A 27840-nucleotide genomic window follows, 5' to 3' on the forward strand; every position below is an offset into this window, starting at 1 on the left:
TGGGACTCTGCATAGAGCCAGAAACATGCTTTTCTCCTTCACTCAGGAGTCGGCATAAGCTAAAGCTGCTGAGCTCCAGGTCCTCAAACACAACCTCAACCCCTAATCCGGGCTAATGCAAACACGATGCTGGGTCAGGTCATACAAACACATTTCAGGCTGGAAACCTACTGTAAGTTAAACAGAAGAGAAAGGAAGAAATACATAAAGATGTGCTTTATATCGTGGCAGCGTTGTGGTATGTTTGAGTGTTCAAATCAAACAGGTGACAGAGAGGCTGTGATTGGTTGTGTTTTTGTTGTTCAGCCTGTTTGCTATTTCTTCACTGTGGAGATCAGGGATGCCTTTAAAGTGGCCCCTGTTCCAGCCACTGAAAGCTGTTTTATACACTCAGCGGCTTATATAATCAACTGGAACGCAGAGGAATGGCATCCCTAACAGAATCAATTTCATCCCACTTCATATCATACTTGTCATATTTCTCTAGTGGAAAAAAAAAAAAAGTCAAGCTGCAAGTAGAGGAACAAAGTTCAAGACTTGTTTTGTTGTGGTGAGACAAACTACAAAGTTGGTGTTTATGGGATTTAGGGGCGGCAATTATTGCAAGTCGACCGTTGCTTTATGAAGTTGCCTTATAGATCACAAGGAAGCCAGAGAGGCTGGGTGACTTCCAGGGAAAAGTAAATCCCAGTGGAGCCCCCTGCTCTCTCTGTGCCGCTTTTGTCAATGAAAGCGACCAAGCAAAAAAGTACCTTCGTAGATGTTATATAATCTGAAACCATGTGATTTTTTTAATGTAGCCTACCTCTTTTCTACTCCCCTGGACTGCTCTGAATTAATAATACAAGAAAAACCCTGTTGTGGTTCATTCTGACTCATTCACACTTTTTAATGGCACAGTCACGCAGACACATACTGGATGCCCTGTTTTCAATTTCTATTCCGTAAACTGAAAATATTCCGACCTCTATAATTTGGTGGATGCAGCCTGGCGCGCATGAAAATGCATTTCCTTGAGGAAAGGAGAAGTTGTCATTATGGCATGTGGAGGGGCTCGTCTGGGAGCTGCTGAGGATCAAAACAGTCTTTTACATGAGTCTGCTGTACATGTTAGAGCAAGACCCTGCCCTCAGCACCTCGCTCTCCCTGTCACACACACACACACACAAGCACACACACATACACATACATGCATTGAGGTTGTTTTTCTCTGCCTGCATCTGCTCATCAGCAAAATAAAAGCACGTCAGATGATTTGCAGAGGTTGTTTTTTGATTATGAGTAAACGTCCACAAACGCATCAACGCGCTTGAGGCAACGCAGGCGCTCTTTTGTTGCGTTATGTTGCATCTCTATTATTTGTCCTCTTTCACTGTGCGCATATCGCCACCGGCTGTACTTATCGTCAACCCCCTCACACACCCTCCCCTCTCTGCTCTATTTTCACAGCTGTAATGCCAACTCTTTTTTTTTTTTTTTCCCAAGTTGCCGTGATGGAAGATATGTGTGCTCAATCCCTCTGTCTCACTGTGATCTCTTCTGAATTCAGAGCCCACATATTCCTGAAGGTGACACCCCTGAAATGGGATGTCAATGAGGAGAAAAGGGGGAAGGTGCACCCGGGGGCCTGCAGCGAAGTGATTGAAAGTTTGACTTTGGCCAAATAAAGTATATGACGATGTTACATCCAAAAACATGTCACAATCAGACGAGACAAAGCAGAGACGAGGCTTTTTCTGTGACTTTAAAAGGCAGTGACGATGAATGAGATACTCTATGACACTTAATAGCATTGCTCAGTATTTCGACACCTGTGGTTTCTTGATACAGATGTTTTCTTCAACCTGACAGGACTCAAATAGCCTAAGATTAATCATCAGATTCTGTTGAATTCAGTTCAGCATGTAAATGATGGTATTCATGGTAATGATTAGTTGCTTTTTAAGGCCAATCAAATGATTTTTTTTTTGTGTCTCCTGGCATGAAGTTGTTACGCTCACATTCTTCTCTCTCTCCACCACTCCCTCAGCTTTCATTGAGAATGTCCAAACCCCCTGTGCAAACGGCCGCGAGGTGGGCAGAGCCACCGAGCCTTCATCATGGAGGCAGCCGCTCACCACCATCACCGTCTCCAAGAAACGCAACTGGCTGCAGCAGAGCTCCCTCGGGAAGAATCACTGCACCAAGGACGAGCAGCAGGGAATGCTGGGAGCTGAGGATGAGGGTGGTCAGGCCTCCCATCAGCCTCCGCCTCCTCCCAGTCCCTCCCCAGACCACCTGAGACCCTTAAGGGGAGCCACCCCGCGGCCGGTCCACCTGCAGCTGCCTCAGGTTAGCTATAAGATCTCTTTGTTTGCAAGGCTGAGGTTTATGGAGGTAACACAACATCCAGCACAGTGGTTGTTGTATTTCAGTTCAGCATCATGCTTTAAACTTTGGCTCCTTCTTAATGTAGGTCGGTCAAGCCAAGGTGTCACTTCAACCTCGGAGCGTAGACCCAGCCGAGGAGAACGACGCAGACGATGAAGGAGAGATCTGGTACAACCCGATCCCGGAGGACGACGAACCGGAGACGTCTCACCGACCCTCCATCCGGCTGCTGGTCCCCCCTCGAACGGAGCTCGAGAGGAGGCCCAGCAGGGGAGGAGGTGATGTGGGTCACGGCAGGAGGGCCCTGGATGGCAGCGGAGGCACAGGGCCGGAGCCTCTCGGCGAAGGCCTTGGTGGCGGTTTAGGAGATGGGAGTCAGGGGAATGCTGCACATTCCACAGAGGCGCTACATCTGCACAGACAGATGCTCGCGTGCAAACCTCAGGAGGAGGGTGGGCCTTCCACCAGCAGAACCACAGGTGAGGCAGAAAAAAGAAAAAAAAAGAAAATGAAAGGCACCCACACCTTCTCTCATTCTTCCTTTCCTCCGCTTCCTGCTTTCTTTCGACTTCTTCATTCACTGTTTCTCTTACTCTTCTTTCGGCCCGATGCTCGAGGGCCAATCATTGTCTGGCGTTTTGTCTCTTAGCCAGTCACTCTGGGCAGATTTTTGTGGTTGTGCACACCTTGAGCACTAATTACAGCTAGTGTTTAAAATGTTTCCAATCTAAGGACTTATTTAGCTGCAAGTCATTCCTGGGTTATCATAGCTTCTCTCACAAATATAGAAAGCATTTAAGAGTGAGGTTGAAGATAATAGAAGACCGAAAACAGAGTTTGGCTCAGTTTAAAATCCAAAATTCCTCTTGAAATCTATAAGAAATATACTGTAGCTGTACTAGCTCAGTTGTGTTTGATCGGTGCAGAGAGGAGCCATAGCTGTCGAATCATATCGCTCTATATCACCGTCCCTCATTAGTTTAACTCAGACAGACATTAGCCAGGAGGAATTCAGAACTGGCATTCCTGAGAGGAAAGAATATCCATTTACGTGTGACTGAGGCTCACACAGATGGCTGTGAGCCTTGTAAATTGCTGGTTTTTTAGTCCTCAGTTGAAAAATCATCTCACCTTGAAAGCTAGCTCATTAAAACTGCGCTCACGGTGTGTGCAGACACAAAAACACAGATTCGTGACCTGCTAAGTTTTAAGCAACATTACTGTGAATGAATTGGGGTTATTTTTTATTTATTTGTCTGTTTGGAAAAAAAAACTTGTGGACAACTCTGACAACTCTACAAAGACGGCATAATAATGACAGCCAGCACACGGCTCCCTGTCTCTTAATAAGCTTGGTCTGTCTTTGCTAACTTCCGACTTTTTGTTCTCTCTGATGTGGCAACATGGTAGTTTGAACCAAGTGGCACATCTTGAGCTGAGCCTATAATTACAACTTTTGACAACACTTCTGTGGCACGCAACAGCCATTCCTAGTTGTAGGAGCACAAAGCAAGGCTGAATAGTTTGGTTATGCTTAGTGAAATCTAATACGTGAGCTTTAGTGTTCACAGCAGCAGATTTACTGCAGGGATGAAGGCTTGAAATGAGCTCAGAAATAACTTCTTTCCCCTAAAATGGTGAAGGGTTTAAAAGTTGAAACCACAAGTCATTGAGATATGTTGTTGAAAATAAAAGATTATGCTTTTGGCTGCAGTTTTCTCCTGTTTTAAAACAATCACTACATAGAAAGAAACTGTTTATCTTGTGGAGTGGAAAGTCTTAACTTGCCCTTGACGAGGACACAGGTTTGATTGGCGGCTGATAAACTCCTTGATCCTCATTGACTGGCTTCAAACTCCTGGCTCTCGCTGACATCACGTGTGGCTCAGCAAAACTCTCCGTCCTGAGAGACTTTCCTCGTAGGATTAGGATTAAACCGGTCCCCAATGAGTCTCGGTGTACTGGGCCAGGAAAGGCACTAATCATGGCGCACAGTGCTAATTAAATTTAGAGCTATTTGTGCCTCCACAGTTTCAGACCTATTTTGCAGTCTAGATGAAATTTGCCAGTGTCATTAGGGTCTTTCATGCTGGGTAAGCAGATGAGTGGACAAAAATTGTGGGCCGGAGTGGCTCGTTCAGCAGTTTTAACGGAGGAGAAATCTTGTTCTCAGCTCCTGTGAAGGGCGAGTCTTATTTAATGTTCACTCAGCTGTCTGCCTTTTTCAAAAACCGATTTGTTTTCCATCAGCTTGCTGCCATTCGAAGGCCTCATTTCCATCCTGTAATAAGATTCTGTTGAACAGGAGCAGGTCTGTGATAGTGTGGGTTTACTGCTGCTCTGACTGGAAGCTGTGAAAGTGGGAGTAGCAGTGTTGTTTTTTTGTTTTTTTTCCCCCCCTCTCGCTCCGGAACTGCCTCCCTCTCTGCTGCCTGTTGACTTTGCAATTGATTCCTGTGGGTTTGGCGACGCCATCCCACACTTCACTGCAACAAAAAAGAGCAACAAGCCCAGCTACGTGTCAGGGTTGTGTGTGTGTGTGTGTGTGTGTGTGTGTGTGTGTGTGTGTGTGTGTGTGTTGTAAATGCAGTGGGGACTATTAAATCAAAAGGAATGGTCGGCAGGTATAATATCACTTCACCCTCTTTCCACTTCAACCTTTAGAAATTACTGTGTGTGTGTCTGTGTGTATTGTTGTTGCTGTTAACACAGTTTGTACTGGCTGCAGGATGACACTGCACTCCTCCTCCTCCTCCTCCACTCCTAACTGGTTGGGAGTGTTGGGGGATGGTGAAAAGGACAAGAGCCTGCTGTGGGCATTCACTCCACTCAGCGTCCCATCCCTCCACTGCAGGGTCAACCTGGGCCTGTTTTGGGGACATGGATTATTACTCAAACAAGATTTCTATGAGCCTTTCTCTTTGTTAGACTTTGATGGCCTTGCACCAGCTGATATAGCCTGAAATACCAGATGGTTGATGAGCTGTTCACTCGCTGACTAAACATGTTCAGCGTGTATTCTGAACAGTCAGTAACCAGCAAAAGTGTAGCTAGAGCTTTGCTTCTTAAAAGTGTGTACAGAAATAGCAGAAGATGAAACTAAGCACACACATTTGATGGTAGTAACATCACTGTTACCACCACAGCGTGCTGTATCTTTACCACATCTTCTGTATGTGTGTTTAGGCTACCACATTATGGGTTGCCTCACCACATTATTGTAAATGCACCCGCGCCTCCTAGGGAATAATGGCCTTTGATCTAATCTTTGACGAAAAAAACATTAAGTGGAGCCACAGTGTTGAACTTCACTGTTTTGGTCCCATCTTTTCTGCCATCTGTTTCTGACTCTTCATAAATGCGAGCTCATACAGACTCCACTTTATCTGCAAGACTAAAAATTTGACAGGCTTTTCGTTGATTGGGCACGAATAAGAGTGTCTGCTGAATTAATGAAGCAGTGCAGATGTAGATGACTCTCTGCGACTATAGTTTCCCTCTGTTCGGCTGGCTGGTTCTTTTTCCCTCACCGGATACACTCCAGACTCCTCATGTGCTGCCTATTGAGTGACTTTTTGTCCATCTGAATGCTCTATTTGTATGGAGAATAATGATTGATGGACTTTGGGGGTGGTGAGCGTGGTGTGTTCCCAATCTCTTGTTCCCTTTAGTGCCTGTTTGGGGAATCTGACTTGGCCTGCGCTCAGAATGGGATCAGAGCTATTTCTGGGGGTTGTTTTGGTCACGCTGGCTGCCGCGCTGGAGAGTTGGCCCCTGGCTGCTAAAGTTACATGAGAGTTCAAGCCTCTGAGTTCAAACCTGGAATCTAATCTCGGCTGACGATTGCATGGTTCGGTCTGGAGGAAGTCAACAACTCAGAGGAGCAACATTGTGAGAACAGCACTTCAAAACCAGAGCAGATTCCTTAGCTTGGCGCTAGATGTGAAGTTCGGGTCACATAGTTTTCTCGTGGCTCTTTCTTTCTGGTCTGTTCTTCATTTCATCACCAGAGCAGCTGTAGAAAACTGAAAAGTTTATCTGTGTGCACTAATGCAGGACCCTTCCTTACTATAACTGGTTGTACATGAATGGGAGGTCATGAATCAAAATGGTATCTGTAGTTAAGTTGTTGGACCATTTAATCCTGACCAAGTGTTTGATGAGAGGGTTTTCCAGGAGTGGTTGTAAGCCCAAAGCTCTATTACCTATAGGGCTGCAACCAATAATTATTTTCATTACTGATAAATATGTTTTAATATGTTAACCAAAGAAAGAAATGCCCTTAATAACTTCCCAGAGACCAATGTCTTAATGTTGCTTGTTTTGGATATTCAGTTTACATTGATAAAAAGCAATAAATCCTCAGATCTGAGGAGTTGAAACCAGCAAATACAAGGTTTTCTCCCAGGAAATTAGACTATATTATGTGTGACGTTGCTATAAAACGCTGTATGTAAACCCTTGAATATCTGGTGTACTGTATTTTGTGCCTTTATTGGACAGGATAGTAGAGAGACACAGGAAATTGGGAGGCAGAGAGAGGGGGAATGACATGCAGCAAAGGCCGTCCGATGCGGGACTCGAACTGGGGCCAACTGCAGCGAGGACTGTAGCCTCTACACATGTGGCGCCTGCTTAGACCACTACACCGCACGATGCCCTTGTTTTAGATTTGTTTCAAGGACAATAGTATTGGCTTCATATTGTCACTATGCTGTTGTAAACATAACTGTTGCTGCTGAAGAAACAATACGTTCCAATACAGATAAATACATATCCTGTTCTGAAATTATTTGTTTAAAATTCTGATTTAAAAAAAAACATTTTTTAGTAATAAAATATAATATAATAATAGTATCGATAAAGCACTGCCTGAAAATAAGTATCGATAAAATCCTAACAGTGCAGATGACAGTGCAATTACCAATGAATTCTTCACTCATTCAGTGTGATGAAGGAAGATTGATGTTTTTTTTCTGTAATTTAATGTTAGCAGAGCTACAAGGTAAAACCATTAAATTAAGATTGTATCTCCATTGATTGTTTTTTACTGAAAATGTTTTTGATTGGTTTTCAGATAAAAAAACAAGTAATTTGTCAACACATGATTACGTTGCTATCGGTACCTTGTTGCGTGGACGGTGGAGGTGCAGCGAGGCCGAGGTGTCTGTCCAGAATTAGCAGCCACTCTGTTGCTTGAGTTACAGCAGAGCAGGAATGCCTCCAGCAGTGGGCGAGTTAAGACTACATGAGGGCTGCTTTGGCAGGGGGCCATGTTGTGCTAGTGAGAAGGCCTGCATGCTTGGATATATTAGCAGGGGTTTTGCAACCATTGTAATGAAACGGCCGGGCTCCCGCGGCCCCTGAAAGGCCTTCCGACGCTCAGTGATTTAGAGCCGAAAGGAGAGGAAGGAGCACAGAGCCCAGCCTCGGTCACCGACTGAGGAAAACTACAGGACAAGTATGCCATTCACCCGTTTATTTACACTGCCCTTGTTTGTCAGCACACCCTGGACCTTTCTGTTTTTACTTTTAACACACACATTTGGCAGGCATGCTTGTACGGACACACACATACCACACAAGTGAATACAAGTGGTTTTACAGGGGTAATCAGGGACAGCAGATTATTGTCTCCCTTCAAGGCTTATCAGAGTTTACCCAATTGCTCTCTCTGTTTCTCACACACACACACACACACACATTGTCACATTGTATCCAAGCGTGTAACATTGTTGAATCTGAGGACATTTCACATTATCTGACTATTATTTATGTCTTGGCGTTGGCTAGAATTACAATTTGGCTCCTTGACTGCTCACGCTGCAAGATGGCTGTAAAAATACTTATATTTCACATATTTGATAATGACTTTGTCACACACGCACGTGCACATGCACACACACACACACACATACACCTTCCACCTTCCACCTGCACCTGCTTTGTGCCAGCGTTGTGAAAAGCCCTCGCCATAAATTCCTGGGCTTTGTTAAGAGGTGTCAGTGGCCTGGTGCCTGAGGAGGGTCACAGGGTCAGGGAGGGTGTGTGCGTGTGTGTTTGTCTTTATGTATGCATATTTACATGCACTCTCTCTTTGTGTTACGGTAATAAGGAGAGTGCATGTGCATGTTAAAGTGCTGGGGGGGTGGACAAAGTTGCCCTGCTCAGGTGTCACCCAGAGGAATGCAGACCTTTTGCCCTTTGACCCCCGGAACATGGCCCTGGAGGGTTGGGTGTCAAACCATTGCCCCTGAACCTCAGCTAGTAAGGTGTCACGTTACTCTCTTGGCTGCTGCCACAAGTCCAAAGGCTACAGAAGACCCAGCTGCGTGTGTGTGTGTGTGTGTGTGTGTGCGTGAAGCCACATGCATTAACAATGCAACAGTCATTAATTCTGTCAGAGGCGAGTGGATGTTGCTCCAGTTCATGAGGGTTATCAAATAAATGGGACAACAGCAGGTTATTTAGATTTTTGAAGGAGCATATCTCACAGAATGAGATAGTCAAGTAAATGGACATGAATTTAGGTCATAATTTTTTTTTAATGAATATAGTTTCAAACCGAAGAGGTTGCTGTTTTTGTGTTATTCAATCTTTATAGATATTACATGTAGTAGGGGCTGACAGTTTGGTTAAAACCAGTGTCACAATATTATTTTCACAATATTTTCTCTGCTATTGATACATATCACAATGTCTATACCATCAAGTATCAAGCAGCGTGAGGTCATACTCCTAAGATGGTGCTAAGATATTTCCTGATCTAAATCAGGAAACTTTTGATACTTTAAGCTGCGTTTTATTTAAGTAATGTTTTTTTTTTTTTGCTGATGTGCTGAACAGTTAGGGTGTTTGTTCAGTGAAACATAAAGGTAAAAACTTGCTTATATTCCCCCAAATATTGACAAAAAAATTCTTTTGATTAGAAATTAAAGTCTTGTATTGGCACCAGTTTCCAGTCATAATCACAATATGGCAAATATGTGCAAAACACATAGAGAATAATATCATTAATGTTCAATACAATGAACTGTGTTCGCTTGTTATGTAATATCCCTTTCAAAATTCATCAGTTGTTGATTGTAATTGGCTGTAATTAAAGTCATTAATTTGGACAACAGAGTTTTGTAAGCAACATGATAAAGTTACGAAAGTAGAGAAACCATAACGTTGTCTGCTTCCGACATTATTAATAATTACCAGTATAAGCAAGAGACAGGAGTGTAATAGCATCCTCTACAGTCACTTACAGCCTCTTTAAATGTGACGCTGTCTCACAGTCTATGTACCGCATATGTAACTACTATTGAACACTGAGCAGCAGTTTTGAAAGTAGCTGTTTCCGTCTCATTATTACTGTAATTAAATACTCAGTACAATATGTCAAGAAAGGTTATATAAGAATTTAAAAATGAGTTCAACTGTGATTCATGCACAAGGAATTTCTCTCCTGAAAACCTTGTTTCAGACCTGACCAGGCGCTCTCTGTGTACCCGACCCCACCCCAGATGTTGTTTGGTGAATTTGCACCTACAGTGCCCTCCACCCATTTTCTCCCTTCTCAGAGCACCTCTGTGTCTATTATTGGCAGGAAGCCGTGACAGGGAAGGCTACTCAGCCAGGGTGGGAAAAGGAGGCTAAACATGGTTTGGTTAGGAATGTGAGAGAACAGCCGTGTTCATTTGTACATTCACCAGCCAGCCTGCCAGCCTTCCAGTCGACCATCCAGACCTCTGAGAGCCTGGACAAGGGGTGCCTTTGTCCCCCATCTGCAGGCTACACCCTGCCCTGTTCCTGCCCCCCATCTTACCCTTCTCTCCATCCTGTTGGACCTCCTCTGCCTCCCTCTTTTCACTCGCAGACCCTCATCCCAGAATAGCACAGCAGGTCCCCTCTGAAAATAGAGCTGGTGCTGTTGGCAGGGTCAAGCTCTCCCTCGCTCCTCTTTCCACTTTGTATCTCCCTCGCCCTGTGTATTTCTCTCTCACTTACAGAATCACTCTTTTGTCTCAGAGATTTATTCAGAGAAAATAATTAGCCAGTTAAAACAATAAGTGCATTTTTATTTGAAATGACACATCCAAACTCAGTGCAGAAAAAGTCCATGTTATGAATGTATTTAATGTCTAAATAGCTCATCAGCCCCTGGACTTAGTGTTTAAGTGTTTTAGTGTTTAATATCTAGGCCTCATCAAATGACAAGGAAAAGGTAAATTCTTCCTACTGAGTCATGTGGTCCAGCCTTAATCTCCCAGTAACTCATGCGGTGAGGTATTCCCTGTAAAGTGAAAAAAAAAACGCAGGTTAGTCACAGAGGAAATCTTATTAAAAGAGCACTGAATGTAGAAAATAGCTGTTTTTCTGTTTGAGGGAGGCTCAAGCTTCCCATTGAGCAAATAGCAGGATGCCCATAATTTTACAGATTCCACTTTAATCACTCAAATCAGGGTTGGCTCCGTGTCAACCAATTTTTTCTTTCTCTTCCCTAGCCATATTTTTTTAATCTCAGAAAATGACTGAAATTGTTGCATGTAGGTCAATGACGGGGCTTTTAAAAAGTGTGTAGCTGAATTTAAAATGTTCAAAACACAGATATTGATGCTGTGTTGTGTTAATGTCTGTTCAAAATTCCTAACTACCGCGCAGTATGTCCTGGGCAGTAACTATGTGCAAGGTGCATTGGTACATTGTTATCTGTTGCCATTATGGCAGATACAGTCAGCACATAGGCTACTAATGGATGGAATGTACAAAAGCAAGTACTCACTCAAAGTCATGTGACTATGTGGACCTACAGGTTGTACTGATAAGTGATAGTGTTAGCAAATGTCGACCGGCTCCTAAAGATTCTGTAATTGATATTTTAACAAGCACAATAGATCAAAGGACTATATCTGTATCTTGAAAGGAGTCACTCATGGTGACGAATCCACAATGAACCCACAGATAATTATCCCTCAACAACAAGTTTCTTTCAGCTCTACAGGTTTTTGGGGTTTTTTTTGTATCTTTGAGCTCATTTGTTTGCTAAATGTTTGCTAACAGATTAGCCTTAATGCTATAAAGTGATAATGTTTCAGTGTTGCATTTAAAGGTAGATATACAAAAAAGACAACAAATGCAGGTTTAAATATTATAGGATTCTGGTTGGTTTGGTGAGAAACTGATTATAAACATGGATAAAACTTAAAGCCGCAGTTCACGCCTGTAGACTAAACAATGGCTGTCACTCCTGCATTGAAATCTAGACCCTGAAATTTCATGGTGTAGACGTCTAGTTAGGCGAGAGCTGCCTTCAAGGACCAGTCCAAATGGATATTTTTCAACTTGAATAATGAGTGAGTAACTCTAGCTCAGCCCCGAAGCAGTTGGTGTCTCTGGACAGACATTTCCCTGCTTATAGTCCTCTGTTTTTCCTGGAGCTGCAGCTAATGACATTCCACTTCAATTTCCCCGGTGTTTGATTGAATGAAGCCCACTTTAAGCAAACGGGCCTCATGGAAACTTCTTGGTGAACAATTGAATTTTTTCTGAATCTGTTGAATCTGTTTCTTTAAAACCATAAATTAACTAAATCACTGTCTGGGTTTACATCTATAGACTCTAACTGTATTATATAGTGCTGAAATGTTTATATGAAGCGTCGCCTACTCAATGTATCTCTGGCAGTGGATTATGGGTTGCATGTAAACCTAATCTTGATGATGTGCTGCAGAGGTGTAGTGCTTTACTGACAGACTGTAAATTATGGCTCATGCACACTTTGCCTTTGGTTTCTCAGTCTTCTCTTTCCTGTCTGTCTTCACTGGACATCTGAACGGTTACTTGTAATCACAGGAGTAAGGTGGATTGTCTCGTGAAACCAGTGATTACAGTGACTTTAAGAACTTGTGACTGGTGGTACCCATTTGTTCCTGTGAGTGAGCCAAAAATTGCTTTCTAAATATTTTCCTGCCAAAGAATTTGGCAGGGAAAATGTTTAAACTGTTTAAAGTGTCAACCAAAGAAAAATCAAAATTCAAAATGCGTCAGACTCTCCTTTAACCAGCTTTTTCTCTTGCTCTGTTATTTCCTCTCTAGATGGTCCTGACCTGCCCAATGCTGTCGGCTTCTCCCCTCCCTCCAGCCCAAACCCAGCCAAGAAGAGTAGCTCCATCAACTGGTCCTTCCCAGACAAGATCAAGTCCCCACGCACCGTCAGGAAGATCTCCATGAAGATGAAGAAGCTCCCAGAGCTCAGCCGGAAACTCAGTGTCAAGGGGACCCCGAGTAGCAGTAACAGCAACAACGGCAGCGGAAGCAGTCAGTTGGAGCCGAGAGCCCATTCTCCCCGAAACAATGGGGGTGGGTCGGAGGCTGTGTCCCAAACTTCAGGCCCTCCTAGGTTAGCGGCATCTGGGGGTGGGCAGGCGAGGCGTAACGTGATCTCGCGCTACCACCTGGATAGCAGCGTGTCCACACAGCACAGCTTCAATAAGAAGAAAAGTAACGGCAGCTCAAAGTCCGCCAGTAAAGGTGGCTACCTCAGTGATGGTGACTCACCAGAGCTGGTGGCCAAATCTGGGAAGCACAGCTCTGCAGAGGCGAAGGGAGGGAAAGGCAAGGAGATGGAAGGAGGCGGAAGCTCGAAACTCAACGGAACAGAGCTGGACATTGATGCTTTCCGCCATTACAGCTTCACAGAACAGCCCAAGTGCAGCCAGTACATCTCCGGACTCATGAGCCTGCACTTTTACGGTGCTGAGGACCTCAAACCTCCACGCATCGACTCACGAGATGTCTATTGCGCCATCCAAGTGGACTCGGTTAATAAAGCACGAACCGCTCTCCTCACATGTCGCACTACTTTCCTGGATATGGATCACACCTTCAACATTGAGCTGGAGAATGCCCAGCACCTGAAGCTGGTGGTGTTCAGCTGGGAGCCTACACCGAGACGCAACCGTGTCTGCTGCCACGGCACGGTGGTCCTGCCTGCACTTTTCCGGGTGACGCGTTGCCACCAGCTGGCGGTGAAGCTGGAGCCGCGGGGGCTGATCTACGTCAAGCTGAGCCTGATGGAGCAGTGGCAGAACTCGCTGGACGGTGGGCCAGATGGAGACAGGGAGCCCCAGGTGTTTGGTGTGGAGGCGTGGCGGGTGGTGGAGCGGGAGAACACGGGACTGATGGTGCCACTGCTTATAAGCAAGTGCATCAATGAGATTGAGAAGAGAGGCTGCCAGGTGAGTCTGTGCATGGTTCAATGAGTTTGACTTTGACAGAAAGGTTTCAGTTCTCCTGCAATTAACAAGTCAACCAGACAGCTCTGTGGTGAAGGTCCTGGTCCTGATTTTAACAAAGGTACATCACAATTTCCAGAGCCAAGTCTTCAAATGTCATGTTTTTCCTCTGACTAACTCATCCATATTCATTTACAGTTACTATATATAATAACTGAAAAGCAGAAAACCCTCACATCTAAGAAGCTGCAAACAGGGAATATTTAGAATTTTATAAAGCACTTGAATGATCGATTAGTTATCACATTTATTGTTGGTTATGTTTTCTCTCAACTGACCTCAATGATTTCAGCACTTAGGATGGCAAATACTGATTATTTTCGTTTAATCTGCCGATTGTTTTCTCGATTGATCCTTATATTTTTAAAATTACAGAGAATAGTGCAATGAATTAATGAGTCATTCGCCAAACCTCAAAGTGATGTCTTCAGAAGTGTGAGAATCTGGCCAACACCCCAAAACCCAAAGAAATGAAATTTACAATTAGATAAAACAGAAAAAAAGGAGCAAATCTTCACATTTACAAAAGTAGAACCAATAAGTGTTTTGCATTTGCTCTTGAAAAATAATTGAAATTGATTGTAAAAATAAACACAGATTACTAATCAATTAATTTACTAATTACTTCAGGTCTATAAAATATTTACTATACTTGTGCAAGGACATGTTTGAACAGTACGTGTGGATAAAATCCACTCTAATCCTATTCTGCAAATTTAAAACAGATGTGGATTCCTTTGAAAGGAAGGTTGGTAGGATACAATTATATAACGCATTTTTGTACGAGAGCGAAAGAACAGGGAGAGAAGTTATCTACATCCAGAGCATGCTTTAAGCTGGGTTTGCTGTGAGACAAGCGTTCAGCCTGCAGCCAGTAATAACGCTGGATGACTGGCATGAGCAGAAGAGATACAGGAGATGTACAGCATGTACCACACTTCATGATGTCACTGAGCCTTCCTGAGGCGACTGGCTCTTTTATTCAGAGAGGAGAAAGACTCAGAGTTAAGAGACCAGGGTGGTGGGGAGGACGGTGACCCCCCCCCCCCAACACACACACACACACACACACACCACACACACACACACACACACACACACACACACACACACACACACACACACTCCATGTTTCATGTGCTCTTTGAAGCCCAGAAAGAGGTGGATGCATTTCTCCTAATTAGGACTGAGACAGCGGCAGTAAAAGTGTCTGGCCACTATTCCTGACTGATCAGTCTGGAAGTGTGTGTGAATGGGGGGGGGGCAGGCAGGCCAGGGGCAGTCGGACCCTCGGGCCAATAGACAAACATTAGACCTCTCCAAAAAGTACCAAGAATCCCTGTAGTTGCCAGTTGGATCATAAATGTGTTTCCCCAAATTTCCCTTGGAGTAAGTTTTATCGAATCTCTAATACAAATAGCTTTTAGTTTGTTTATTTCAGATTTGTGCAACAGTGCATCATATACATACATGTGCTGGATCATGCACTTCCCAGAAGCCAGCTTGCTGGTACAGTCACTATGGAGAAGCTGATGCACTGTGGCCAAATACACCCAGCTGCCCTCTTCACGGGCCAGCTGTAGCTTCTACTTCACCAACAGTGTTTACTCGGTTCACTCAGGTTTCCTCTGTTTATCTAATTCACTTTGCTTTGTCTTGCCATATTGTGATTCCCATCTGTTTCTCTCCCTCCTTGTCTGCCTCTGTTTTATCTGTCTCTCCTTCTGTCTCCCTTTTTTCCACTCACTCTCTCCTGTCCCTCACAGTGTTGCTTCTAATCGCCCCTGCCCCTCTGTTTTGCTGCCTTCTTTCATTACAGAGATGTAGAGGAGACTTTGCTCAGGGTATCAGTCAGAGATCAAGTATAAGTGCTCCCCCAGGTTGCAGGCAGACAGGGGTTAGGGCGGCGTTGACACCAGATCTCAGAGGAATTTGCAGGTTGTGTCACTAAAGCACGCATGGCCAGACGTGTAGCTGTGTGCCTCTTACAAATGATTATGTGGATCTTTGATGGAGACTCTTTTTCAGAGAATTGTGTGTCCTCAGGGCTTCTCCGAGCTTTTAAGACGCTGGCTGATTGTGTTTTGAAAAGACTGCAGATAATGTCTGTGTGGAAAGACATGAGTTATGTATGTGTGCCTATTTGAAAGAGATATTTTTTTAAAGGAGCTATCCTAGTTACCTACATACTGTCATACATGACAGAAAAAGATGAACACGTATCTTGGGACATGTTACAAACGGCATCATTCGAATGAACAGAAATCCTGCTGCTGCAATGTTAAAGGTTTTTATTTTGTTTAGGACTGCAAGTATCAATTAATCTGATGATTATTTTCTGTCATAGTCATCTGCACTAATAACTTAATGCCCTAAAAGCTGTTCTAATTAATTTAATTTCCTGATAGAAATGGTAGACTCCCCTTAAATTCCTTCTGGTTTACTTGGTGTATGTGGAGACCTTTGCTAGATATTCATCCTCTAAGCAGCTGTCATGAGTGAAAGCTTAAAGTTAAACTGACACGGTGATGGTGCCCCTGAACAAACACATAAAACACATTTTTATATAGTGATCTGACATGAAATGCTAATGTTTCTTGGTTTATTTAAGTGCTTTAATTTGTGTGTGCATACGAAGTGATGAAACAGTCTGAGTATCACAGTGTCCTTGAGATGTGGCCTTTTTGTTAATGTGACTCCATTTTACTCAGTATTGAGCCAGTAGGAAATGTTAAGGAATTGTCCATCCTTGTAAGGTGGCAATTTTGACTTGTGGGGAAGAAAGGTGACCTGGAGGCTTGTAGATATGATACCAACATATACATGTACATGCAAATATTTTCATTATTGATACATTTTTCAACAGATTTTAAGGCAAAAACACCCAAAGTCTTGGGGGTTCCTCTAATTTGTGAGGTTTCGCTGTTTTCTTTTTCTTCTGGAATAGTAAATTAAATATCTTTGTGTTTTGAGCTGTTGGTCAGACAAAACTAGATCTTTGAAGATGAGACAGGCATTTTTCAACATTTTCTGACACTTCAAAAATTAATTGATTAATTGAGAAAATAATCAGCAAAGTGTGTTGTGCTGTTATTTTGTCACAAAGGTGTGAACAGATGATTATTTCCCTGCTTCCCTGACTTTGTTCAAACACTGAGGAGCATTATTGCGGTCAAATGCACTTTTCTTTCTTTCCTTTCTTCTCCTTTGATGTTTCTATAAAGTCCTTAAGCTGATCCCAGACAAAAAGAAAAAAAAAAGAAACTGATCCCATCATTGGTCCTTCGGTCACCGAGCATCCACGTCCCTGTCAAGGGAACTCGTTTTTTGGTTTGTGGTTATTGTGTCTGCCTTATTCTACATATAGGTCCTTGCTGGTGCTGCTTGCTGTGTTGCCCGGCAGCCGCAGAGCAGGAGTGCAGGCCCTCTTTTTGCCAACAGCTGTTCCCCGCCTGCAATCGGCTCTCTCCCAAAGAGAGAGACTCTTTTTTTTTTTCTGAATGGACTTGTTGTTCATTGTGCCCAGTGACTTCTGTTTACTCTCACACAAAGCCAAATCCCTACCTAATCTGTCCTCCTCTCTCCCTCTCGTGTGAGGTTTAGAAAACACTGCTCGACTGGACGAGGAGAGCTCACAAATAGTTGGTCTGGTGGGATGGGGAGACATTACAGCGCTCCTACGCTGGAGCCCGGAAAGGCCAGCAGTGTGTGTGTGTGTGTGTGTGTGTGTACAAGTGTGTATGTGTGTGTTTGTGTGGATCTGGACCCGACCCGCCATTCACAGCCCACTGACTTAACACGTTACCGGGGCAACCACACCAGTTGGTCTGCTATGCCACATACCAGACAGACACATGTAGGAGAAATTATGGTATGTCTGTAGCCAGGCCTAATCCCAACATAACAAAGAAACCACTGGTGCCGAGTTTCAACTATCAAATGTCAACGTCTTGAGGAAATTGTTAAGAGTTCCTTCAGGTCACACTCTGGAGGTGTAGGTGAAGAAACATAAATGGTTTGTGCTTCCATTTTTAATGCTGACCTGTCAGCCTGGTTTTTAGAAGAGCTCTGTGTTTATCCGTTCAGTCATAAGGACGTGACACTTTTATCACACTTCTGAGTGAAGTTAGGTACAAGTCAGAACACATTTCCATTTTCAAATAAGCCAAGTGATGAAACTATGTTCACAGATGTGTTGAAAATGATGCTAATGGCTACTTTTTCAGAGAAAAGTGAGACTATATCTTTTGAAAAAATTATATCAACCAAATCTTCCTCTTACAAATGAAAAGCTGAATTTATGAGCAATACAACACACCCACCACTTCAGTAACACACACTCAAGGGTTTTACTGCTACAGCCTTTCTTTGGTTATGGTCTGACCACTAGCTAATGATGGCTAATGATGTGCTGCTTTTAGCATCATCATGTAATGGCCAAATGTTGCACAGTCTTGTTTTAAAGTGAATATTTAACACAATAGTCTTTTTATTCCTAAGTAATAAAATGTACCATTGCTCTTCTTGATACACTCAGGACTTTTTCTGCTACAGCTTTTCTTGTTCTGCTGTGACCTGCAACTCATTGTCAAGTCTTTTGCTCTAATTGGCAGACTTTTGCTGCTACAGCCGCAGATGGTCAGGTGTGACTGTTAGCTTATATTACCTATTGTTTGCATATACATTGCTAATGCTTTGTAGCCTGACATTGCTGTGCCACTTTGCAGCTCTCTTTGCGCCTTTTTCCTATTTGTGCCCCTCTTAGACCATCTGTTTTATTGTGCATCAGATAAATATTTCACAGGTTTTATGTTCAGCAACAATTATATAGTCTTACTGTAAATGTTTCCAATGAACATGTTATAACAGTCTATCTTCTGTCTGTCTCTGCTGAGAGGAAGCAGCTGGTGGTCAGTGATGTCAAGTCAGGGTTATTTGTCTCTCATGAGCTTGTGTCAGGGCTTTGAAATGTGTGCAAAATACAGTGTGACACCCTCTATCCTACAGCCCTCGATCTAGATCAGAGAAACCTGCACAAAAAAAAAGAAAAAAATACAACAAATAAAAAGAGAAACCTTTTATTCAAGGGGGGGGATCCTCTTCCTCGATGCACATACATTTAATAGATGCGGTGTGTGCGGAGTAGACAGGAATACATAGAAACGCAATATGGAGATACAGGATTAGGATAGTAAGTGCACAAAAATTAAAGTGTGGTACAAGAAGTTATTAAGAATAGTGATAAGTCAGTCTTCTCACTGGGATTCAGTTGTTTTGTAAGCAGCTTGTCACAATCTGGTTCTGTGTCATACTGGGCCTCCTGTGTCTCGTGAAAAAGTGAGTCCTGGTAGATAATTGTATCATAAACTGTCATTTTGTCGAGTTAAGGCAGACAAGACTTTTGAGACTTTCTGTGAAAGTAGTTCTGGCTTCTGTCCAGCGCATTGTTTGAGTGCAGACGTAGAAGTTGATCGATAGGGTTGTGAGGATGTCTGCCTCACTGTCAACTGTTTGACTCTTTCAGCCATGCCTGTTTATTTGACCTACTTGTGTGTGTGTGTTTCCAGGTGGTGGGTCTCTACCGTCTGTGTGGGTCTGCAGCAGTAAAGAAGGAACTACGTGAGGCGTTCGAGAGAGACAGCCACGGCGTGGAGCTTTGTGAAAACACGTATCCTGACATCAACGTCATCACAGGTAAACTGAGCATGAGCAACGGAGAACACGAGACGCAAAGCACAAGATCACCACACACACTCAGTGTAATTAGGGACTGTTAGTTAACGAGATGGCATTTCCAAACAGCCCAGATGTCCCGCTGGTCTTAGGATACGTCTGAAAAATACCGTCTTACCTGTACTTCATTAGGATATTACATAATACAGTACACTCAGTATACAAACATCTGAGACTGACTGAGCAGTCGACCGCAGATAAAAGTCATTGGGTCTTCATCAGGGCTGCAACAACTTTTTATTTTTTTTGACGGATTATTCCACTGATTATTTCCAAGATCAATCATCTGATCCAGTGAAAAATGCCCATCACAATTTCCAAGAGCACAAGTTGGCATCTTCAAGTTGTTTGTTTCGTCTTAAAAATTACAATCAAAACCAAAAATTATTAACGTCCCACCAATGACAACAAAAAAAAGCAGCACATCCTCACATTTGAGAAGCTGGAACCAGTGAATTTTTTGGGCATTATTGATTGAAAAATGATTAACTGAATGTTAAGTTTGTTGCTGATTAATTTTCTGACGATTTCCCTAATTAACTGATCAATTGATTGCTTTAGCTCTAGTTTTGACATGTTGAACTCAGTTACGTCATGAAGCAGGAGAGGAGGAGATTTATTTTTGAGACAATTGAAACATTTTATGAAACATTTGGAGATGTGTTGTGGAAAGGGAGGCACAAGCTTATGAGTTATGTGTCAAAAATATTCATTACATCTATATTAAAGTACTGTCAGAACAGTACTTTATTTTAGACTTTTTTCACTTATAATGATAATAAAACTTTATTTACACAGCTTTACAACATTAAAAAACCTAAAAGAAATAGAAATATAAGAACAGAATAGAAACTAGGGAGATATCAAAACACGAGGCTGTAAAAACAAGGAGTGGGTAAAAATGAATAAAATGGGATTAACTCAAATCAGGGTAAGATGTAGTAAAAGTAGGATTAGAGACGTGATTTAAGCAAAGAAGAGAAGAAGAAGAGTTACTCGGTGAAGAAAGTAAGGCAGTGTAGCACATGTACATTAATAACAAAACAAATGGCGCAATGCCCCAATGCAGTCTGGATGTCGTATTGATCCACACCTTGCTCCAGTGAACGTGCCTGAACCTGTTTGTCCGCTGCAGATGGGTCAGCACATGCGTACGTCTGTGAGTGTATGTGTGAGTCTGCCATTTGTAGTAAAAGCATTCCAGCAGTCAACATACCAGTATAGGCTATAGGCCAATGCCTTAGGGAAGGGCCCCCCCCCCCCCACACACACACACACACACACACACACACACACACACACAGATCAGACCATGCTGTACATTCAGGTCATTCTTTCTCCTTCAGGTTTGTGGTTGAGACATGCTTTGTACTGTTCCTTCTAGGTCACGTTTTAGTCAGCTCCGAGGGTTTGTTTTTTTGGGGTTTTTCTTCAGATGTAAGCGACTCCTGATAATGGAGGTAGTGTAAGTGTAAATGTTGTTTGGGTGTCCCTAAAGCAGTGCTGCACATCTCACGTCTCATTATTTAAAGCCAGTAATTTAAATGCCACTCAAATACCTGTCAGTTGCAGCTTCTCTCTGCTCTGTTCTGTAAACGAACAAAATGAATTACAGCGCATCTCACAGAGTCTGCAGCTTCCAAAAACAGCCCTGTCACTGGATTGAGTAATGACTCCAGCAGTGTGACAGATTTTGAGGGTGGGGGCAAAATTGTAGAAAATGACTTGGTCATGATTTTTTTTCTCCCACAAAAAGAGGAAGACCATGGAAACCCCTGGGCATTGTAGGAACTGCTGTTGGTTTTGGGAAGAGGCCCCGTATAGGCGTCGTCCTATCATGCCTGCTTTGATCCACATGCATTTGCATGGCAGGGCAAAGAACACAGTTAACAGTTGAGCGGGTTAGAAAAAAAGGGCCAGCACCAGCGTGGATTGTTGGTTTTTGCTCGCTGCCTAAATTTGCTCTGCCAAGCGAGTTGCTGTTGCAGTTGGACCTGAGTGAGTGGAAGAGGGCAGAAAGAGGGGGGGGGGGGGGGGGGGGGGCAGCAAAAATGTCCATCTGGGATATAATCATGGGTTTAGTCTTAAAACATACTTTCCTGAAATATTTGGTAAAAACCTGCCAGTTGATAGACCTGATTTTACTTTTCCTGCCAGTATTTTGAAATGTAATCTCCTCATGTTTCAAGAAACACCTTCTAATTTGAATTTATAATTGAAGTGCTGAATATTGGATTAAAAAGGAGTCTCTGCAGTGTGCAGTCAGATGAGCGGCTAATAAGCGAGCAGCAAATGGATGAGCTAAGAGGGCTGGCGTGTCACACGGCTAATTTAAAAGCGGAGGTAGTGAAAGGGATTATCCAGGGGTCAGAGTTCAATCCAAAGCTTGCAAAACATGCTCAGTGCGCAGCCCTCCATTGTTTCAAATCTCAGTCCTTTGTTTCAAACCACAATTCACTCAAAGGGAACAGAAACGTGTCATCAACATGAGCAACATGCTGTGAAAAATCAAGGCAAACAGCATTATCTTCAGCAGTTTGTGTTCAGTAGTCACTCTTTCTCCTCTGTAGTTAATCTATGTATGAGCCTATAGAAAGCAGTCACAGAAAGAGTCTGTGCTGCTGTAGATCAGCTGCAACATGGGGGACGACACGGAGGTCTTCATAACCTCCACTGACTCCTAGCAATCATCGAGCGACTTGTGAGGATAGTGGCTCAGTTTAATTTGGAACTAATTAAATCTACACTGAATGTACCAAACACTGGACACATTAAACTCCCTGTGATTATTTCCAGAATCAGCAGAGGAATTACAGACAATCTCAGACATTCAGACATTCAGACCGCAAAAGATGTCTCTCAGTGTTGATGAAATGCAAGGATCTGGTAGTTGGGCAGATGAAACCCCCCCCATAGACCCACAGCTTGACATTTTTACACTTCAGTTTTTATATGATGATATGATGTGTTAATTAGTGAGCTCTAGAGGGGCTGGTAGGTGGGTTTTATTATTTTTTGGACAGGGCTGGTTTGGCTGTTTCACCTGTTTCCAGTCTTTTTGCTAAGCTAAGCTTGTTTCTTAGCATAAAGACTGGATGCACCACTTGGAGTATTGCCCAAAATGTTTAGCTAATCCATTAAATAGGTTGGAAGTGCTGCTTATTCTTGTCTACTTCAGTTTATATTGAATATACCCAATATTTCCCATTTTAATGTTAATTCTGTAATAGATGTTGCTTTATTGGAGCAGGACTTTTTTGCTCTCAGATAGTTTAGACATGGACGGTGCAAAAGAGACAACAATCTGTTATCAGAAACATGCCTGAAATATCTGGTAAATATCCTGAATCTAAAAATGGCAATAGCTCTAATTTAGAAGAAGAATACCAGATGATGTTTTTCTACTGGGTGAAGAAGGCTTTACATGGTAGCGGATGTTGGCTATGAAGTTTTATTATATACTGTATATGTTTTAGAGCTTTGTGACATCAGCAGTGCTTTCAGCCACAACAGCAACAAGTGAGCATTAGCAGACCTCAAAATGTTTACGACACACGTTACAGTAAATCACAGTTTATTTTAGAATTCACACAGTTACAAATATTCCTGGTTGGATTAAACAAATAAACACTGAATCACTGTCAATCAAAGTGTGTTTCTCGAGGTCAGTTTAGTGACGCTGAATAATGATTAAGCCCTCAGCTCGACCTGTTTGGCCTTTGTATGGAGAGAGAACTTGTGATCCAGTGATGGGAAACAGGTTCAGTTATTTGTCCTCTGAGGGAAAAAAAAAAAGGAACTAGTGTGTCCTGACTCTTGCCGGTTGAAAGTTGGGTACAGTTATTGATCCTAGTTTGGGGTTTTTAATTCTGCCCTGCCTGACTCCTCTTTTCCATAGTCTACTTCCCTACTTTGCCCCCCACCCTCGGCAGTACTCCAGTGAAGACATGGAAAGTCATTAACAAGTGCCCCCTTTGTTGCCGAACAAACACAGATGGTATTTGGCTCATGCATGGGGGATTAGCTGAACCCTGGGCCGGCCAGGGAAGCAGGCAACCACTTTACAAAGAGCTCCAGGCCTGTGTGGGTGTCAGAATATTTCTTAAACTGCGGGTCGGGGACCAAAAACCGGTTGCAGACATATCTCTGATGAGTTCCACTGTTTCCAGAGTTGAGCTGGGGTTTGCACGTTTTGTTTTGTTTTTGGGGTGGGGGGGTGGGGGTGGAGGGGGGCTACGGAAAGTTTGAAGCAAACCGCAGTGTAAAGCTTTACCGTGGCACTGGACAAGGCAGAGATACACACATCTCCTCTGGCCCCCCCTAGTGCTGTGGGGGCGTGCAGGACAGCAGGGAGGGGGCAGGACGGAGAACAAACCCCCGTTTGTTCTCTAGGCGAGGCGTTGACTGCAGCACTGACAAGAGGAGTGACCTTCCGCTTTGTTTGAACAAGAGGTCAAAGGTAGAGCCGTGCCCCAGTGCATTGTGTGCCTCGTAGTGTTTGGTGGCACATTTGAAACATTGAAATAGTCTGAAATAATGATAAAGAAAACTATTTACATGCATATACTTTAAGCTGCTGTCATCTGTAGCTTTAAGTGCGTGTACTGAAGCTGTGTTTCAAGGCTTTGTTCTGCTTTTCTCGATGAGCTGCTTGGCATTTCAGGGCTACAGTATATTCCTCTACACAGTCTTTATCAGCCTGTAGGTGTAGGCGGAGATGTGTGTGTATGTATAGTTCAAATCTCTGCTGGTGTGAAGCCAAACCCCAGCAGTTTAAATGTGAGAGCGCAGACGCTCAGCGTGCGCTTGTTGTCAGCTTGGCTGTGAAAAAGAGTGAAGAACCTGCAGGGGAAGCACACCTGTTCACCCCTGAGCCCATGACCTTGTGCACGTATGTGTGTGTGTGTGTGTGTTCACGTTTCACTGAGCATGTGTGCGTGACTGTGTGTGTGTGCTGATCAGGGGCTAAGACACTAAAGTAAACACTAACACTGACTCATAGCAGGCTAATGATTTACCTGAATGGCTGTATTTCTCCTCACTTCAGACAAACACAAGCACACATGCACATGAACATACACAAGGTTGGACTGACTGGTGTGTTTCTTTTTCTTTTTTTTAACATTATTGCAATAGAAAGAGCCTAAACATGTGCATGATATTTTCATAAATCGCATGTGAGGAGAAACGTTGGCTGTTTAGTTTTCTGAGGCGATGCTAACGTGAAACAGTCGTGCTTTCTGTTTCCAGACGATCTGCCTCACAGCACAGGGAAGGTCACAGGGTCTACCATGCTTGAGTTTACATGTGAAGGAAAGTGGTACCTCTCTGCTTTTTATTTGCACACTCGAGTAACAAAAAAAAGCTTTACTTTGCAGAGATAAAGATAAAAACACACGGCTCTTCTTTGCTTCCAGGCAGCCTGTTTTCCTGCGATGGAACAAGCAGATTATTATTATCTCTGCAAAGTCTCAGTAAAGATCGACAACGGGAAGCAGGAGGATGTTCACAAAGCATTTCTGTGTAATCTGTTTTGGAAATCAGCATGTCTAGGGAAGCGTTAAGGAGACTGAATGTATCTTGTGTTTATGTGTGCTTATCGCATTTTGCTCATACCAGATTTCATACCAAGCCTGATGAAGTTGAAAGATAGCAGAAGCATTCATCAGTGTGAATCAGAACTAAAACAAAATGGAAACATACACCCACAGATCGGCTACGCTGGCTCACAGGCCACAGGGGACATGTTTAATTGCGAGGACGTTTTATCAAGTTTTAAGTGTGTGTTTGCCTGAAGCCGTGTTAAAGTCTGACCACGCTGAGTTAGAGCTGTCATTGTGTTTGTCTACCTGAGATGGGCGAGCTGACATAATACGCCAATGTCGTTTTGGGTATGGGTTGTTTTTCTTCAGAGCTAACACTAACTGCCTCAGGAATGCACAACATTTCTGTGTGTGTGTGTGTGTGTGTGTGTGTGTGTGTGTGTGTGTGTGTGTGTGTGTGTGTGTGTGTGTGTGTCGTGTGTTAGGACGTGTTGAATCTCAAGTTCAGAGAAAGGACTGGAGGGGCTTCAGAAGAGGTGAAAATCCACATATTACAGCATTTACAATCTAGGTTAATTGTAATATTGGTCCCTGACTTGTTTGTATATAAAATACACAAACAGAACAACACAAAAAATACAAGTGCAACTGTAAAAAAAAAAATACAATCAATAATACGAATTACAAAGAAAAGAGGCTACAGAGATTCATATTCTTTTTACCTACCTCCTAAATATTTTGTGGTATTGTGATTGGGTTGTGATGGGTTTGGTGTGTAAAGGTAATGCTTGCGGTTTACAGTGGATCATTCTCCTGATGAATGTTGAAGTTTTTTTTGCGCTGAATGTCAGTGTGACGATACTGAACCTAATGCTAATCTGAGCTAACCTAATCCTAATTGTAGTGTAACACTGAACTGAATTTAGTTGCTTCCTCCACTCTCTAATCCTGTATTCAAAGGCTCTTGTGCCCGTGTAACTGTTGGGAAAGAAGACAGGACATTTAAGTGTCATCACCTAAAAACATTTGTCTTTGCACTTTACACAGACTGATGTGTGATGGACTGACCGACGACATTCGTAAGGAATAGACTGGAAAGCGTTAATCCTCAGGCTCACTTAAAGAGCAGAGTGGGGATTTACGGGGATTAAAAAGTTAACGTGTTAAGTTGTGCCCTCCATTCTCCTCACTGGGCCTAAAGGGATGTCAGTGGATTTACAGTGAATCTTATTGCAGTTTTCTGTAAATAGAAGCCGAGAGGCAAAGAGGAAAAACACCTCGGGTGTCCGGCGATGTAGAAGTGATGATGGAGGAGCCTCTATTTACAGCATCCTAATCAGAATCTGCTGCAAAAGCTCCAGGGATTTTGTCACTACTTTGGGAATTGCAAGGAACAGGATGGTGTTCGACACAGATACTTTTTACCTTTAACCTTTTTTTTTTTAAACCTAGTCGTACTGTTGTTGTGTTCTCTATGTACAGTGTATGTGGCAAAACTGATAAAATCATGGCTTGGGGCAATTATCTTATCATGTTATGTTGTGTTGATAAGCAGAATATCATCATCATAATCAATATACCCAGAACATGTGGATAAGAAACTCAAGTGTTTAGAAGTAGCTGAAGATTAAAGTGAACAAAAACCAACTGCTTTCGAGTGAAATATTTCACTAGTGCTTCACTGAATATGAAGTCTTGGTAAAAATGTTTACAGTGTTAAGCATGTAGCCAACATTACAGGGAAAAACACATATGAACGGGTCATGTTCACGTCCCTGAAGCTCACACACAGTCTTAGCCTCTATCAGAGATCAACCTCAAGGACAACCTAGGCATTCAGCTCAAATCATGACTATTCATATTTCAATGCATAAATCAGCAACCACCAGCAGCAACCCAAAAATTAAGCTCAGCCACAAAAAAGATCAATAATCATTAATAGCAATGTAAATGCTGCATACAAATAGAAAGAAGACTCATAAGAGCAGAAAGCAGAGGCCAGCAGACACCAAGACAAACCCTGCCCACAAAGCAGGTCTGTGGGCTATGGATAAAAACAGCCATCGGCATCAGCAGCTTACTGATATTAACCAAGCACATGAACCCAGAAGAGATTCAAGACATCTCATGATAAGCATGTTAGCGCAAGCAACTGATGTAGAAAACTTGTGATCTCTGGCATCTCAGTGGTCGTCACGCTCCAAAGTTGCCAACATCACGGGCAGGAAATCTCTCATTCTGGCTTCGGGTGCATGTTTGAACCCAGCAGCAGATAAGATAAGTGACTGAAAAACAACGTTGCAGAACACCAGCAGCCGTAGCAGCGTGATTATTCCTCAACAAAGCCATCCTGAAGCAATGGGATTGGACTGTTGCCAGGTGAGCTTGCTTAGAAAAATGCTGTTCAAGCATCAGTAGCAAGTGTTTGCAGCAGTTTGTAAGTCTTTGCAATTGAGCAGTGCAGCAGCAGCAGCGTGTATATGGTGCAGTGTGGATGTATTGATCGAGTGTAGTATCTGCCGTTTGATTACAGCAGCACAAGACAACGTATCTGTCTGATACTGGCTCACAGGCGTCTAGTATTTGTAGCTCAAGTCTGTCAAATCTTTCTTTGTGATAAAACTAACATTAAAGTTGCATGTGGGAAAACAGGAAGTTGTCAGTTAAGTGTTTTATTTGCAGTTTCTAATTGGTTTGCCCAACAACACACTTTATATGAGGATTATTTGGTGTTTGTAATTCTTAAGAAATATAAAATTATTGTTAGTGTTCATACACAGTGTGTATTACTTTGGAGCATAACCAATATTGCTGATTACACAGCCCACAGCCTTCTCTGAAAACTGATCCAGCTTCATGCAGAGGGAACAGAGAAGACACTCACCACAAAGAGCTGTCGCACTGCCAAGAGC

At 43.0% G+C, this 27840-nt stretch overlaps 1 protein-coding gene across 2 annotated transcripts in view; it reads left to right on the forward strand.

Moving 5' to 3' along the window:
* Positions 1–27840, forward strand: part of syde2 (synapse defective 1, Rho GTPase, homolog 2 (C. elegans)) — a 47182-nt gene that overhangs the window by 8309 nt on the left and 11033 nt on the right. For both annotated transcript variants that reach the window (XM_056378375.1, XM_056378376.1), the window contains exons 2-5: positions 2030–2331; positions 2456–2849; positions 12454–13595; positions 19220–19346. In XM_056378375.1, the coding sequence (XP_056234350.1) occupies positions 2030–2331; positions 2456–2849; positions 12454–13595; positions 19220–19346 (1965 nt within the window). The remainder of the gene's footprint in view (positions 1–2029; positions 2332–2455; positions 2850–12453; positions 13596–19219; positions 19347–27840) is intronic.

This window comes from Seriola aureovittata, chromosome 6 (assembly GCF_021018895.1).
Source record: "Seriola aureovittata isolate HTS-2021-v1 ecotype China chromosome 6, ASM2101889v1, whole genome shotgun sequence".
NCBI lineage: Eukaryota > Metazoa > Chordata > Actinopteri > Carangiformes > Carangidae > Seriola > Seriola aureovittata.